The sequence below is a fragment of the Phaethon aethereus genome, assembly GCF_964289735.1.
Source record: "Phaethon aethereus genome assembly, chromosome: 8".
NCBI classification, from domain to species: Eukaryota; Metazoa; Chordata; class Aves; order Phaethontiformes; family Phaethontidae; genus Phaethon; species Phaethon aethereus.
Window position 1 is genome coordinate 34,137,064 of NC_138584.1, and position 16,017 is coordinate 34,153,080.

The window sequence follows — 16,017 nt, forward strand, 5'->3', positions numbered from 1 at the left end:
TCAGTATCTTAGGCTACGAAATCTTGGTTTTCTTAGGCTAAGCATCGGTTGTTTGATGGTAGGTTTGTTCTCAAACAGCATTGCTTCATTTTCTGTAGTTGGAAATCTGTTCTGGTAGATCAGAGGGTATTCCTTCTGAAACTAGAGAACAGCAAAGCAAAAATAAAGTAAAATATCAGACTCCACCAAGAACTCCAGCTGTGCAGGACTTGAACATGAATCACCTTGTAAGGATGCATATCGGCAGGAGGAGCAAGGCCATCAGCATGTAAAGGAACTCTGCTGTGACACTTGACCAAAGCTGCAGCCCTTTGTGCTTATGAGCTCACAACTGATAAACAATGAGTCAAATAGAAATTTTGTCAGGCACTTCATCTTCTGTTGAAGTGAGAAAAAGCTTCTAATCTCATTTTATTCCCAAGGATTTTTAGCTGTTGTGACCAGAATAGTGCTATGCGCAAACACTGTAGTGTTCCAACTCCCTTTTTCTCCATTTGCAAGGAGAGCCTGCGGTTGCTCACCGTGTTGTTCATCAGCTGGGTAATGGTAATGCTGCTCACTGTTTCAACAGCACGACCAGCATTCCACCCCCCAAGCAAGGCATGGTAGTCACCCATGTGAAGCCACGCTGTCCTGACAGCATTGGTATCGATTCCACCTACGCTTGGAAAGCTGTCTTTCAAGAATCACAAGGATAAATGTGTTTTACCTAAATGGAAGCTAAGATTCATCAGATTTTGAAGGTATTCTCTCAGGAAAGCTTACTACTTAACCAAAGGAGTTATTTTTCACTTCCTGTAGATATACAACTAAACAAAAGTATCTGGCTTCAGAGATGCATTTTTGACATTTTGCCTGTTTCCTATGTAAGGCCTCGGGAAGGAATGAATAATGGTAAATACATCCACGCATCAGCCACAGCTTTCTGCCGATAGATTCAACCTACGGGAAATGACACCATTTGTAACTTTTGGTGTTGATACAAGTTGGACCTAACCCTCTAGAAACTGCCATGTATTTGGCTTTCTCCTATTCAAAGTATCAAAAATGAATAATTGCTCCAATAAGTTGTGATTTATCATACTCCTAGCTATCCCAGCACAAATGGCAAGACTATAACAATATAGCTCTGTGAATTTTAAAAATAAACTTTGTTAACATGCAGCCCTTACAGAACAAGCTGTTTCTGGACTTTGGTGGGAACTCATCAAAAATTTATGTCTGTACTTTTAAGTTTTACTATTAGAGGATTTCAGTTTATTTCCACTTCACCTGCTTAAAGTGCTGCTGCATATCACTTCTGACTGCTTCCTTACTCCAAGTTTTAATCAACTGTAATTAACTACTCTTCTGTACATGCAGGAAGTTTTAATGAACTTTAACAGAAGTCCAGCCTTCACTTTTACAGGACCAGAAAGTTTTCACAACACTTACGAAAGTCAGTTGTTGCAGAAGCTGGGGGAGGGGCACCAAAGAGAAAGAAATGTGCTTGCTCTGAAAAGCTGCTTTTCCAAATTTGAGTCACAAGACTAGCTTAAGAGATTCTAGGACAAGTACAATACTATTCAACTGGTCAGAAATACTTGCCAAAGTTTTTCCAAAAAAGAAGAAACCCTCCAGTATTAAATCCTGCCAGAATTGCTGTATTTTAGCTTTAGTATTAGGCAATATGTTAGTGGGCCATAGAAGTGCCAGGTAACCTTGAGTAATATACATGTTACAAAACACAAAGCCAAGTCCACAGAAAAGAACGTTTCAGAATTGTGAACAGATAGAGCTAGACCTCTTAAAGCAAAAAAACAAATCACTGCTTTTGCTCCCTATTGATTTTAAGCCCATCCATAGCATTTTAATGGTCAACTTGCAGAGCCAGCACAACACAAGAAACCATGCTACAATTCTATCACACATTACAGAATTAGACAATCACTAAGGTTGGAAGGACCTTCAAGATCATCAAGTCCAACCATTAACCCAACGCCACCATGTCCTGAAGCACCATATCCACACGTTTTTTGAATACTTCCAGAGATGGCGACTCCACCACCTCCCTGGGCAGCCTGTTCCAATGCTTGATCACCCTCTCGATGAAGAAGTTTTTCCTAATACCCAATCTAAACCTCCCCTGGTGCAACTTGAGGCCATTTCCTCTCGTCCTATTGATGGTTACTTGGGAGAAGAGACCAACACCCCCCTCACCACAACTCCCTTTCAGGTAGTTGTAGAGAGCGATGAGGTCTCCCTTCAGCCTCCTCTTCTCCAGACTGAACACCCCCAGTTCCCTCAGCTGCTCCCCATTAAGACTTGTGCTCCAGACCCCTCCCCAGCTTCGTTGCCCTTCTCTGGACACGCTCCAGCACCTCAGTGTCCTTCTTGTAGTGAGGGGCCCAACACTGAACACAGGATTCGAGGTGTGGCCTCACCAGTGCCGAGTCCAGTCCCCTGCCGTGCTCCTGTTGGCCACACTATTTCTGGTACAGGCCAGGGTGCTGTTGGCCTTCTTGGCCACCTGGGCACACTGCCGGCTCATATTCAGCCGGCTGTCAGCCAACACCCCCAGGTCCCTTTCCTCTGGGCAGCTCTCCAGCCACTCCTCCCCAAGCCTATAGCACTGTGTGGGGTTGTTGTGACCCAAGTGCAGGACCCTGCACTTGGCCTTATTAAACCTCATACAGTTGGCCTCTGCCCATCGATCCAGCCTGTCCAGATCCCTCTGCAGAGCCCTCCTGCCTTCCAGCAGACCAACACTCCCACCCAACTTGGGTGTCATCTGCAAACTTACTGAGGGAGCACTCGATCTCCTCATCCAGGCCATCAATAAAGATATTGAACAAGACCAGCCCCAGAACTGAGGCCTGGGGAGCACCGCTTGTGACCGGCCGCCAGCCGGATTTAACACCGTTCACCACAACTCTGTGGGCTCGGCCATCCAGCCAGTTCTTTACCCAGCAAAGAGTAAATCTAAGCCATGAGCCGCCAGTTTCTCCAGGAGAATGCTGTGGGAGACACTGTCAAAGGCTTTACTAAAGTCCAGGTAGACAACATCCACAGCCTTTCCCTCATCCACTAGGCAGGTCACCTGGTCATAGAAGGAAATCAGGTTGGTTAAGCAGGACCTGCTTTTCATGAACCCATGAACATAACAGAGAGCAGTACCTTATTTTATACCGGTTTTAAATAATTGTTCGAACACCACTGCTGCCAGACAGTATCAAATGCTGTATTAGACACTGTCTTTAAAATCCCAATCGGAGCATACAATCAAAACACGTTAAACAGTTCTCTTCCATAAAACACGTGTTCCTCTCTATACAGTCAGCCCTTGTTCTGCACCAAGGTTAAGTGACCAAAATCCTTCCCTCCCAAAGGCGCTTTCAGAAGTAGATGAAATATCCACCAAGTTTATTACCTGTTTTAACTTTTTCTTTTTGTCTTTCACAGACAAGCTTTTATCTTTGATAATGTTCTCCAAGAGCTCTGCCACTGCAGCTTGAGAGGTAGAAACCTTTTGCTCTTCAAACTCCTGAGGAGTTATCTGTTTGCAGTATGAATATGTTGGCAAGATGGCACAAATGTCTTCCTTTGGATATTTGCACTGAAACAAACGTTGAAGAAGAGGTCTACATATACTCAAACAATTACATACTATTTCAGTAAGAGCTACCTAACAAACATCCAAGCATACTAATTGACAGTGACATCACAAGTTGCACTACATTATAACGCAGCTAATATCTATGATTGCACCAACAGTTTAATAGAAGTTTGCATTCAAAATATAGTGGGTTTATTTGCAGTTTTACCATCCCACCTTTAGAAGTAACAAATACTCTGCAATTAGCAAATGAACTTAAACTTCTATCATGCCACCAACCTGAGCCATCTTCATGTATTCTATGTGATCTCGCACTGCAACCTGCAGGTAAGTTGGTACTTTAAATATTTCTTGCTGATGGTCCATTAGAAATGAAACTAATCGTGTAGAAAGTAGCTCATCAAGATCTACTTCTTCTGCACAGCATAGAATGCATCGAGAAAAAGTCTGTATCATCTAGAAGTGTTTAGCAGATCATTAGTACATGCAGTTGAGGGATTTGTCTTCTTTCCAGTTTACACAGTGGCACACTGAATTCTCCAATAGCAACTTTCATTGCAATCTCTCTTGCCTGCACCATTGGTCAAGAGAGGAGGAAACCAATTATAATTTTTTCCACATCTGAAATAAAGTAACTTCTTATAACATTAGGCTTGTACTTTTTTTTAATTGAACAATACTTTCAATTAAGAAATGCATATTTTAAAGAGGTAATAATAAGAAAAAGTCTTCCCCTGTAGAAAAGTGTACATCTTCAATTAGTTGTCTTGATACAAACGAGATGATAAAAAAAAGTGCAGAGCCAACCTAACAAAGATCTAATGCACACCAAGATCCAGTTTTAAATAGCTTTAAGACATATTTTTACAGCTTTCATATTTCCAGCTTTTAGTAAGCTTATTTTAAATTAGCATGTGCATGTACTTTGTTGTTTTATCTAATCTTGTTTGATCTTTTGTTGTTCCCATGAAAGCTTAAATTCTGATCTTGAAGATAGTTTTTCAACTCCCTAGGCAGAAAAATAACTTTTTTGGAACTGTTGTTGTCATAACTTGACATACACAAATATTTATCCCAAGAAATGTTTTCTATAGACACTTTGCCAACAGCTTTTAAGTGAAATGGCAGTTGGGTGAGAAATCAGACTAAACAATCATTTGCATTCTTTTAATGAACAAAAGCAACACCAATATTTTAAATATATTAGGATGGAGACAAGAAAGTGCTTGCTTCAAGTCAGATTTTTGTAAATATTCTGGAGATGAAACACCTGCCCATTAATCACTATTCAATTCCAATGAGACAAGAACCTCAAGTACTTAATACTGCTAGTATTCTCAGCATTACTTCAGCAACATTCTTAAAACAATAGGTACACTGCACTCGTCATTCTCTTACCAAAGAACGTGTCCCCATCTCATCATGCAGTCGTGGCATGTCAACATTTTCACTGATCCGAGAAATCATACGCATTAGGAGCTGAATCTTTCTACGATTTGGTGGTGGAAGCAACAAACAACATATCTGTAGTGCTTCAACAGCAATTCTTTCTAAATGAGGCTGAAGGAGATCTACAAATTAATCGTAAGGACAGCTGTCATTAAGATTTGAAGCACCTTTCAGGAGATTTTTATCTCAGTACAAGAAATTTCTTTTTTTTTTAATTATGATAATCTATGTTTCATGGAAATCAGTTGTAACAGTAGATAATGTTATGTGACCTTTCTGCATGGTCATCTTCAACTTGCTTCATTATGATAAACTGCTAGTACACTTAAGACCGTAATACAATTAAGAAATGACAATAATGTTATTTTTCTGGAAATTATTCTGGGAATGTGTTTCTAAGACCAGAAAAGGACATATCCTCCAACAGGCAGGTCTGTGCAAATCCCCTGCCTCACTTTTAGACAGTGTCTAGGTCAGAATTACTTATCACTTACCTGAACAGAAAGGTGAGTTACTGAGGTATCAAGCTTACAAAGATACTACATGCTGCTATTTGTTTGCAGGGCTAACAAAGGGCTACCTTTAAACAGTGTAAGTTAGCAATTGGCATTTTTTTAAAAACCCAGAGATCACGTTATACGCATATCAAAAAACGTAGCAACAGTGCCAAAGATTAAGGAAGCAGAGATTAGTTAGTCAACACAATAAGCCAATACAACATGCTTTAGAAAGCCATCTTACTTTGCGTGCCAGTCAACATATAGGAAGAGTGAGTGAAAGAGTATTCTGAGAGTTCTAGGGTACTTTTGCAGAGTCTTTTATTGACGGTGATATCAGAAACCTCAGTCCTGATGTCCATTGAAGTAGACGCACCAGAGTTATTTGGTTTTCCTTGCCCACAAAGTTGAGGCCTTGGCTTTATTGTGATTTCAGCAACTGGTATATTAATGCTAGTGCAACTTTTGGAGCTCCTCTTGCCAAGCAAAATTGGAGACCTACATATTTGCTTCGATCTGTGATTTTCATTAAACAACTCTTTATCCTGAAGAGTTGAGGCAGAGACTCTCTTGATACCATAGGTTTCTTTTTGACACGTGTTATCAAAATCAAGCTCCAACACAGAATTAGCTTTATGCTCATATGGTTGTTTTCCATTTCTTGTGCCCAGGATGGTGTTCACATCATTTTGCTTGAGGGAATTGGATTCTCCTTTATTACATACGCTTGAAGTAGTACCTCCGATTCTTTCCAAAGAGTAACATCTTGTCCTAAATGTTCGAGCTGGCTCTTGTTCGTTCCTGAAACCTGAAAGATTTTGACAACTTCCTCCTATTAGATTATGAGCACCACCTTGTTTATATGTCAGTTTATATTGCTGCAATTTCTTTGCACATTGTTTTTCAATAGTTAGCTCTTCTGAAGACAACTTCCTGGACGCTTCATACTCTTTTTTGTCAGGTTCTTTGCAAAGTAGGCTTAGAAGAAGACACTCAGTTGACTTGAAAGAGTTCAAGTGAAGAATTTTGGAAGACTGTGGGTCACATTTCTCATCTCGGACAGAATGTTTTCCACTGCATATATCTGGAATTGTGATGTAGCCACACATAACTATCAGAAAATGAAATATAAGTTAAGATGCAAGTGGTATGAAAATGAACAAGTCCAGAAAGAAAGTTCCTAACTGAACAGAGAAGACAACAAATATAAGATACTAATTTATAGTTGACTCTGTTAGTAAAACCTAAGAAAAATTTAGCTCAGTCCAAAAGAAATCTAAAAGGTAACTGCAACCAACATGCAAGAATAAAGAAAGTTAACACGCTGCAATAGTGAAGGACAGAAACATGCACATATTTTTAAATTATGGTTATTGCATATTTAGAATGTTAGCTCAGACAGCAATTTATATAGGATATTATGAAACAGAACTGCATTTCAATTAATATTGTAATACAGAACAATAGGATTGATGATCTTCCTCAGATTCAAGCTGCCATACAGATCAGGGGGTCAAGGTCTGCTTTGAATTACAGATTTGTTCCTTATAGCTTGAACGGGTTATTTCTAAATTCATACATACCTAAAATATTAACAAAAAGTTCATAGTATTCAAATGTAAGTAATGGTTCAGGGAGACTGAGAAAGTAATCAGCAACCGTTCTGAATACATCCCGTTCAAACCCACTGTAAGTTGGTTGGCTCATGTCATTATTTCTAGGCCCTAAAAAAAGGTAAAGAAAGAAAATTCACAAAAGTATTTACTCTCAATTCCACTATTAAAAAAAAAAAACAAACATAAGTTTGTTCTTGTAGGAATGACTATTTCACAAGAACAGAATGTCAGCAATATACAAATACTTTGTTTAGTTCAGCACTGTACCACTTGTATGCAAAAATAGTATAAAATATTCTATATAGCCACCGAAGAGTTGTGCTCAGCTTCAACAAGCTGTTCCACCCCAAGAAAAAAAACCACAAAAACTCATTTATGCGCTTTACAGGTTCCTCAGCAAAATAATCACAAACATCCAGCATTTTCCTTAATTTCCAAACTACCGTTATCCCAGTTCTCCCACAGGGAGCTCTAGGTTCCAGATCAAGCAGCTCATGCTATGACCAACTTTGAAGAACATGCCGAGAAGCCAGCCAATGTATACACACTGCTTTATGCAGAGGCCAAACCAAGCTGGTCAGCATCTCTTCCCTTTGTGGGTGCCTCTTCTTTTCAACTCCCCTATCCAAATGGTGCACCAAGAGAAAGCTTTGTTCACCACTACTCCCATAGTGGATCTTTTCTTCAGAAGTGGACAGATAAACAATCCAATAGTCCAAGAGATCTGGCTAATAAACCTTGACCATATTGCTACAGGCAGGAAAAAGAATGAATGAAAGAGGTCCTGGTACAAATAAAATTTGACATTGTGTAGATCTTTTAACCCGAACATGATCATATTCCACTAACTCCTGCAAATTAAATAAGCTGCCTTACAAAGCTGATTCTAATGAATTAGGCGATAGCAGTTTTAATTACACATAGAACCAGGGAAAATTGAACTTTTGCGATGCTTAAACTTTATAATCATATCACATTACCACACACTATACTAAAAACAGAGCAGACCAGTATTCCCCCTGCCAGCATAAGTATTTTCACTCTGCAAAGTAGCTACTGCCTTAATCATGTGGTTACAGTACAGCTAGCAGATGCAGAGCTAAAAATCTCCACTTTAACTAATTCGCTCAAATTAGAAACTGAGAATTAAAAAAAACCAGAGAGCTTGCTTGCAGTTTCCATCTCATGAATACAAAAATCTATCAGTTCTAAATACAGGACTGATGTGGAAATTAAGGTATTGAAATGCTCAAAGACCAGTGCTCAGCTGTATTTTCTACTTTGATCGAAATCCACTCACCCAGCTCTTCCCTGTCCTGCTTTTCCTAATAGTGCTCTTCATGTAAGAGGCTCTACGTATTTGGGAAGGCAGTTGAAGAAAAAGGGTCATGTTGAAGCAAAAAAAAGGGTAATTTTCACAAGAGTGTATGCTGCAAACTGAACTTATGAAGCCACCCAGCATGGACCCTTAACACAGTTCCACTGAGCAGCTAGAGCTATATCCAGACGTATAAACACACGCCATCCAACCACGCTATAGCTAATATAGCTTTGAGGAGAGCTAATGACGGAGATTGCCAGGAATAGGGGCAAGAGTTAAACAGCAGGGCAAGCACACATAAAAAGAGCTCATTATCCACGATTTCATTTGAGGGGCACTCATCTAACTCTAGCATGCCCTCTTAGCCATTTAAAGAGGCAGTTTTAGGGAGAAAAAAAAAAGCCAGTCTAATTGTCCTCAGCCTCTCCAGAATCTTTTCAAAGCCTGCTTCATAAAGATGCAAAGCTTACATAATGGGAATCTATATGTGTTTGTAACACAATTTCAAACACATTTGACAACGGAAGCCTCAAAGACAGGTTCTGTGAAGTTTCATAAAAATGACTGTTCCCGAAAAGAAGACAGACTATTTGTACGACACAGATCTGCTACAGCACATGCTGAAGAACAAAACCACTCCTTCATTAGCAAGAGAATCCACAACAGACTGAGCCATTAGAAACTGAACTTCATTAGGTTCAATGTGAAAGTACTTTTTCCCCCCTTCCAAGTGTGAAAACCTGTGTTAATTTTATTATTCCTCAGTAAATACTTTCCCAGTAGTTCCAAGGCAGCTACTCAAGTACATATAACACCGATGCCTTAGGTAAATGATTCTTCTTTTCTGAAGATTAACATCATGCCTTTCTAAATTTTGCATTTAAGCAAATACACACAAAAAACCCAAAACAGAAGGACTACATTTTCTGTAAGTTGTAACCAGTACTTTCAGTTTTGCTGTTTGATATTTCATACATTAATACCAAAACAGCAGATGAGTGCAGACAATGGAAGTTCAGTTGTCGCAAAACACAGTTAACAGCTAAAATGTCCAACGTTATACATTCATCTCATCTACTAGGCAGTGATTTGTATGATAAAGGCCTTCATTTTCCACAGCTGAACCGGAGCTATAAAGGGTGACTTACAGGCTATTAAGCATAAACTTTTTCTAATGACCATTTGGACAAAGAGGTGGGGAAGCAGACAAGGAGGTAGCAGTGGAAGCTATACTCCAAGTCCAGGATCCAGGAACAAATAAGCACAACTCTTCCTTCTGTTCTCATGACAAATTTAGCAGACTATAAAGCTGAATATAGGAGCATGCTTTTATCTCAAGCCCTTGCAAAATTTTGTTTGATTTCTTCTAAGACAAAGAAAAAACTGGTTTTCTGTGAATTGGCCCCTCCAGTTTAACATGAAATGTAGGGACTATTTTAGTCCAGCTCAAAGCCAGTAACTGGAAAAGGAAGGTCCCTTTACTCCTGAAAAACTGCATTAGAGGAAACCACACACAGGTTTTGCCCAACTACTCAGTTTTCTCCCAATCCAACTCTTTGTTAATAGGCATTATTTTTATAAAAATCAGTCCTTAGCTTTTTCATGGCCTTGGACAGCATGCTTCTGCTGAAAGCTTACAGAGTTTAATTAATTCTCCTGTACATTTCATGGATTATGGAACACTGAAGCCCCTCTTCCACTAATTTAATCTGTTCACATCACCAAGAAATTCAGACACAGAATCAGACGATACAGCCTGAAAGCAGGATAACTAGCTAGACTACTAAAGGATTGAGATCTTGATTACCTGAAATACAACATCTTTAACATGGGTTAACTCTTTTAGCTTATGTTTCTGTGCAACAATTTGATACGGATTGCTGTCATTACTTCCTACCATATCAAGGCACTTAGATTTTTTGAATTTCCAAAATGAAACATCACAATTGATCTTAAAAGGCAAGTATATGTCACTTTCAACTGTCAAAAAGAGATTTCTGGAACTTAAAAGCTATTCAGTGACTTACAGTATGCAAGGCATTTCATAGCTGACAACACCCAGTGAGGGAGGTCTTCTAAAATAAACAAACAGAAAAAAACATTATTTAAGCAGAAGCCCAAAGACTTAATAACTAATACAAATAATAGCACGTGTATTAAATAATACCTCAAATATGAAAGATCAAGACTTAAATTAATTTTAAATACTGCTACACATGTAACTTAAAACTGAATGCAATATACCTACAAAACTTTCTAGACAAATACACTGAACTGCATCGTAGTTTAGGGAAAAAAGTGTCAAAGGCAGACTATGAAACATATTACTTTAGTTATTATTTATTGTTTGTTGTAATTACACCATACAGAAACTTTAAGCAAAACCAGTGCAGGGGGGGAATCACCTTACCCGATTTGTTCTGCAAAATAACAACACCATGTTTGCTTGTGTTAGTCATGTTGTATATGACATACTCAGGAACTATCTGTGTTGGCTGCAAAACTTCTTCCAAAGATGGTAGTCCTAAAATGGTTTGCAAACTGTGGGGAGTTAGAGAGCAGATGTTGTCTAAAAGGTTTGCTAATGATGAATGAAAACAAGTTCTTTCCACATCTATTCAAACAACAGTTACTTGATAAGCTAGTTTAATAAATTCTCACTTCCAGAAGGACATATTGAGAACACACTTTTTCCTGGGACAAACACCAAAAAAACAGTAAGAAAGAGTATCTATGGTACTTAACACATACTTCAACACCAGCAACAATAAATTCCAATAAATTTCTTAAATGCAATAATCCAATGTTAATAAATACATTAGAAAGCATATGTAAACAATAGCTTGTAAAAATATTCAACTTAAAACATGATTTTAAAAATTTCAAAACAATTTGCAAGCCAAAAGCTCGATTGGGCCATTACATACACAAAGCACATATATGAGAAGGCGCTTTTATTAATGTATTACTTACTGTATTAGAATGATATTTCTCCAAGTTTCTTGCACATATTCCTGGCTTATTTCCTTCCTAGGCAGTGTGCCTTCCTTGTTTTCTTCTGTTCTATCAGGTTTTACTTTTTCTAAATTTTCCTGAAAAAAGAGTGGTTTATACTGTAAGATAAACAAGCCTCTTAAGATCATTCAAAATTAAGTAATAAATTGTTCTCAGAAGTATAGGGCATTCTGCAGAACATTAAATTCCAAAACATGGCCCAGGGAGTAAACTTAACAGTCTCAACACTGAAAACATAAGCATACCCAACTAAAAAGCAAAAGAGAACACTATGAAAAAAGACCTGATCAACTGAGAAGTCAGCAGTTTAAAAGGTAGAAACACATCCATTTGGATTTGAAGTACTCTCCTTTAGGATTGCAATCTAAATTCAGAAAGTATGCACACATACACACAAATCTCAAACAATAAAGGACCAAACACTTGCATTTGATCTTTTTCAAAACATAAGCAGAACAGTTAAATAATTTGTGACTTTTGACCTAAACAAAAAATATATTGTTTCAACAAGGACATACTGTCCAGATCACTTCTGGAAATCCACCTTCCAGCCCTCCCTTTAAAATACTATAGCAAGGATCATTCAGCACTGAAAGAGACAAAACAAACAAAACAAGCCAAAAGAAAACAAAACATCTCCCATACTGATGGCCTAAGATGCTCAGTTGCTTACACATATATAAACAAAACTCTGTGTAATCTCAGATCATATTGATACAAAATTAGCTCTCTACAGCAATGGGTGGCATGTGTGTGTGTGACATGAATTTACTTTCTGATCAAGTAACATGGCTTCATTAATGACACTCTACACTCCCATTTTTCTTCCCAACAAACTATTGCCAATACATGCAGAAGAAACAGATTCAAACTGTTTTAAGAGTGTACTTGATTTCTTCGGTCAATGCATAATCCCTTTCACTTGCTGCCAGCATTTCAAAAATGCCATGTTACAGTTATAGCTAGGATTTTACATGTTTGTATTTTGTTTGAATACTTACCAGTTATTTAATAAAATCTCTTTTTGAACATTGAGAATGTGAAACAGCAAACATCACAGACACTTCATTGTACAATGTAGCTGTATCTTTCTATTATGCCTATATAAATGTTCTATTTCACTGTCTAGAAGAACCTACCAATTTATTTCTTTAAGCTAGAAGGGAAGATGACACAACAGAACAGTGTCGCTAAAAGATGATTGCTTCTAGTTTGGTTTTTGTTTTTTTTTTAAAGAATGAAGAAAATACATGGCAACTGTATACGTAAGAACCATAAGTAATTACCAGAGACTGTAGTAACTCATGTTTTTTAAAAGCTCTCCTGGATAAATGAGGCAGTTTAAAAAGTCTTTCTTTGTCTCTAGAGAAGTTTTCCAAGTTCTCTTTTGGTGGACATGAGCTTGGCAGAGGTTTAACTGGAGATGCTGAAGGAAATCTGTAACATACAGGAGAGATGTTAAATATATTTAGAACAGATTAGAAATATAAGAATTCACTTAACCAAAACCATACCCTACAATTCCATACCAGTGTGATTCCATTAGGTTCTGAAGAGATTCAGGAAATTAAGAAGAAAAATGCTGAATTTTTTTCTTTAGAACGTTTAATATTATCATATTATAAATTAGCTTTGGGCTACTTTTCTTGATTCTAAAGTCAAGCTGAAGATACTCAGGTTATTTATGAAGCACTAAGACCAGAATTTGAGAGTGAGGGCCATTAATACCTTTAACTTTAGAAGTTACGGTAGGCTCTGTCTCCCAATTAGACTTTCTGTAAAATGTACAAGAGAAGTAAACACAGGACTGGTAGCACAGCATGGAGCCACCACAATAAATTCTCTTTGGCTCCCCTCCAAAGCACTTGAGTGTAGCATGCATGCCAGTGAAAAACTTTGCTAGACTAAAGCATGGAAACAGCCCTCAGCATACAGGATGTATGGTCTATACTGCAAGTCAGAGTAAAATAAAATGGTAAATGGAGTAAAACGGTGTTACTAATTAATTTTTGGCCCAACTGCTCAACCCAAAGCAAGATATTTTTGAGAATCTGAGCATTAAGATTTTTAAATAAAATTCTTAACCTGAAGAGCTCTATTAACTGGTCTTCATTTCAGTACCTGTACAGTGCACTATTGTCTTCTAAATTTTCAGATCCCCATCTCCCTTTTATATCTTCAATTACATGATTCTTGAGAAACTTTCTTAATAACTGAATAGTCTGCTGTCTAGTAACTTCAGGACCAAAGTTACTATTACTCCTTAATACTTCATGGAGCCAGTCTACAGCTTCTGATGCAGTAAAACAGCTTCCATGTTTTTTGAAATGTTGCCTGTGTTTCCTTAATGGCATGCCTGCTCGGAAATATTTTGTAATTTCATTCCACTGCATGGGAAACAAAACAGCAAAGAACATAAGATTAAAGCCTGAAGTTGGTAATTGCAAGTATCGATTAAATCAACACTATATTAATAAGCATATAAATGAAATCACAACATTAATACTGACAAATAGTGATAGTTATACTAAACGATGCAGTAGTTTTAATATAGAAACATTAAAGGTCAGTTTAAAAAATGCATAACATTTCATTTAGGTTTTAATCTCATTTTTCTATAACTGAAAGTAAGGTTAGAGTTTCACAAACATAACAAGTTTTATTGAGTCTGCACATGCCCAGCATTTACATTAACTCCGTTTCCTGAGGCGCTGTCAAACCACAACCTTTAAATTTGGAGCAGCTCTCTGACGCGAGATGAATCCGGCTGTCAGAGTACATAAACACCAGCTTTAAATTTTAAAGCATTTTCTTCCTTTCCTATTTACTCGCACAAAATCAGATGAGACGCTATAATTAGCAGGCTCCTCTTACTAAGCTGTGGCCCAGTTTTCAGGGAGCCAGGCACTGCCACCGCGGCAGGCCCTCCCCGAGGAGGGTCGCCGGGGGCCTGACGTTGCGTGACAGTGGTCACGGGGGGGCAGAGAGCCACCACAGCACCCAGGTTTCCACGCGTCGCACTCAACGGCGAGCGCGGTCACCTCGAGCGCCCAACGGCCACACGCCGCGCCGGGCCCTGCAGAAACGTACCCGACCGCGGGGGCCCAGAAGGCTTAACACCAATTTGTGCCTTACCCGTGAGTCAGAGGCCCGGACTGACGAGAGGCCGCGGCAACAGGCTTCCCTCCCTCCTCCCTTCCTGCCGCAAACCCGCACCGAGCCCGCCCGAGAACCAGAGCCCGCCGCCAGGCTGCCCCGCCGGCTCCGCGCCCCCGGCCCGGCGTCCTCACCAGCTTGGTGGCACGGTAGGGCCCCGGGGCGCCCGGCCGGCCCTCCATGGCGCCCGGCACAGCCCCTGCAGCCACCGGCACGGGCACCCTCCGGGCGCAGCCCAACGGCCGCGCCGCAGTTTGAAATCGCTGCGCGAGCCGCCCGCGGAAGCGGATTGGGCGAGGCAGACAGACACGTGCTGCCTCACGTGATGCGGGAGCGGCCGCCTGAGGGGAAGGGCCGGGGCAGCGCCTCGGACGGGGGGCGAGGGCCGGGAGCCGCGGAGCTGCTGCGGCATTCGCCAGGCCTCTAGGGATGGGCGTTTTAATGCCCTGCTCTCTCCCTGCCTCATCGAATGAGCCAAGATGTCCCTCCGAGGGCCAGACCAAATCATGGCGCGCGGTTTGGCCCTGCCCGACGGCAGCAGCGTCGCGGCCTGCACGGGAGATTCCTACCTTCCCTGTGGGCACGAAGCGGCAAAGGTGTGGTGGAAGCCACATACAAGCACGTACAACAGGCACAGGTCAGTCCTGAACGGGGGTTTAAAAGCTTGCATCTTCTCAGAAACTCACCTTGGTTATTTAAGGCAGGGGTAAAAAAAAGCACCAGCTTGTGTTACATGACTTAACCCAGCCTTCAGAGTGTTTTCACAGACAACACTTCAAAGAGGCAGGTGTGGCTTACACATTTCATAGGCCCTATGAGCCTAGCACAACTGAAGACATACGCTGACTGCTTTCAAAAGAAAGCACATTCTTTCAACTACCCTGTGGATTTCTTACAGCTATAGGCATAATAGAAACATCACCTCCCAAAACCAAGACCTCAACAAGCAACCTAACAAACATTGTAATAGCATAGCTCTTGCGGTTTGGTTGGGTTTTTTTTAAGCATTCTCTTTCCCAGGGCCTATAGACCAAGTGTATTTGTAACCTGGGAGCTATAAATGCCCCATGAGTGTTTTATTTCATCTTGATACTAGCTATCCATTGCTCAGACATTAAACTTCTTTCACAGGCAATAAAGACACAAAAACACCTCAGGCACTTTTATAAGAAGGGATAAAAACATCAGTGCTGTGAGAAAACGCACCAGCATAAGAAGTAGATTTAAACGCTAAGACCCAAAGCAGCAACACAGGAAGAATAAAAATAAAAAGCCAAAGCACCAAAACATGTAGCAACCCAAGTAGTGCCTCCCAGCATACCCAAGACAAGAGCAGCACTGAGAAAACCAGTTTCTCAACTACATACC

At 39.9% G+C, this 16,017-nt stretch overlaps 1 protein-coding gene across 3 annotated transcripts; it reads right to left on the minus strand.

Annotated features, from left to right (window-relative positions):
- DEPDC1 (DEP domain containing 1) lies at positions 1–14,948 on the minus strand (the record flags this gene model as incomplete). 3 transcript variants are annotated; one of them, XM_082002643.1, is made up of 12 exons in its annotated part: positions 14,784–14,948; positions 13,615–13,880; positions 12,780–12,930; positions 11,452–11,570; positions 10,889–11,019; positions 10,506–10,550; positions 7,125–7,265; positions 5,786–6,652; positions 4,994–5,166; positions 3,875–4,051; positions 3,410–3,595; positions 1–141 (listed from the first exon to the last, which is right to left on the minus strand). In XM_082002643.1, the coding sequence occupies exons 1-12, from the start codon at positions 14,829–14,831 to the stop codon at positions 1–3; spliced, it is 2,445 nt and encodes an 814-aa protein (XP_081858769.1). In that variant the 5' UTR covers positions 14,832–14,948. The 3 variants fall into 3 exon arrangements, with proteins under 3 accessions (XP_081858769.1, XP_081858768.1, XP_081858770.1); XM_082002642.1 differs by having other exon boundaries at positions 10,506–10,553; XM_082002644.1 differs by lacking the exon at positions 5,786–6,652 and having other exon boundaries at positions 10,506–10,553.
- Between the last annotated feature and the right edge of the window lie 1,069 nt (positions 14,949–16,017).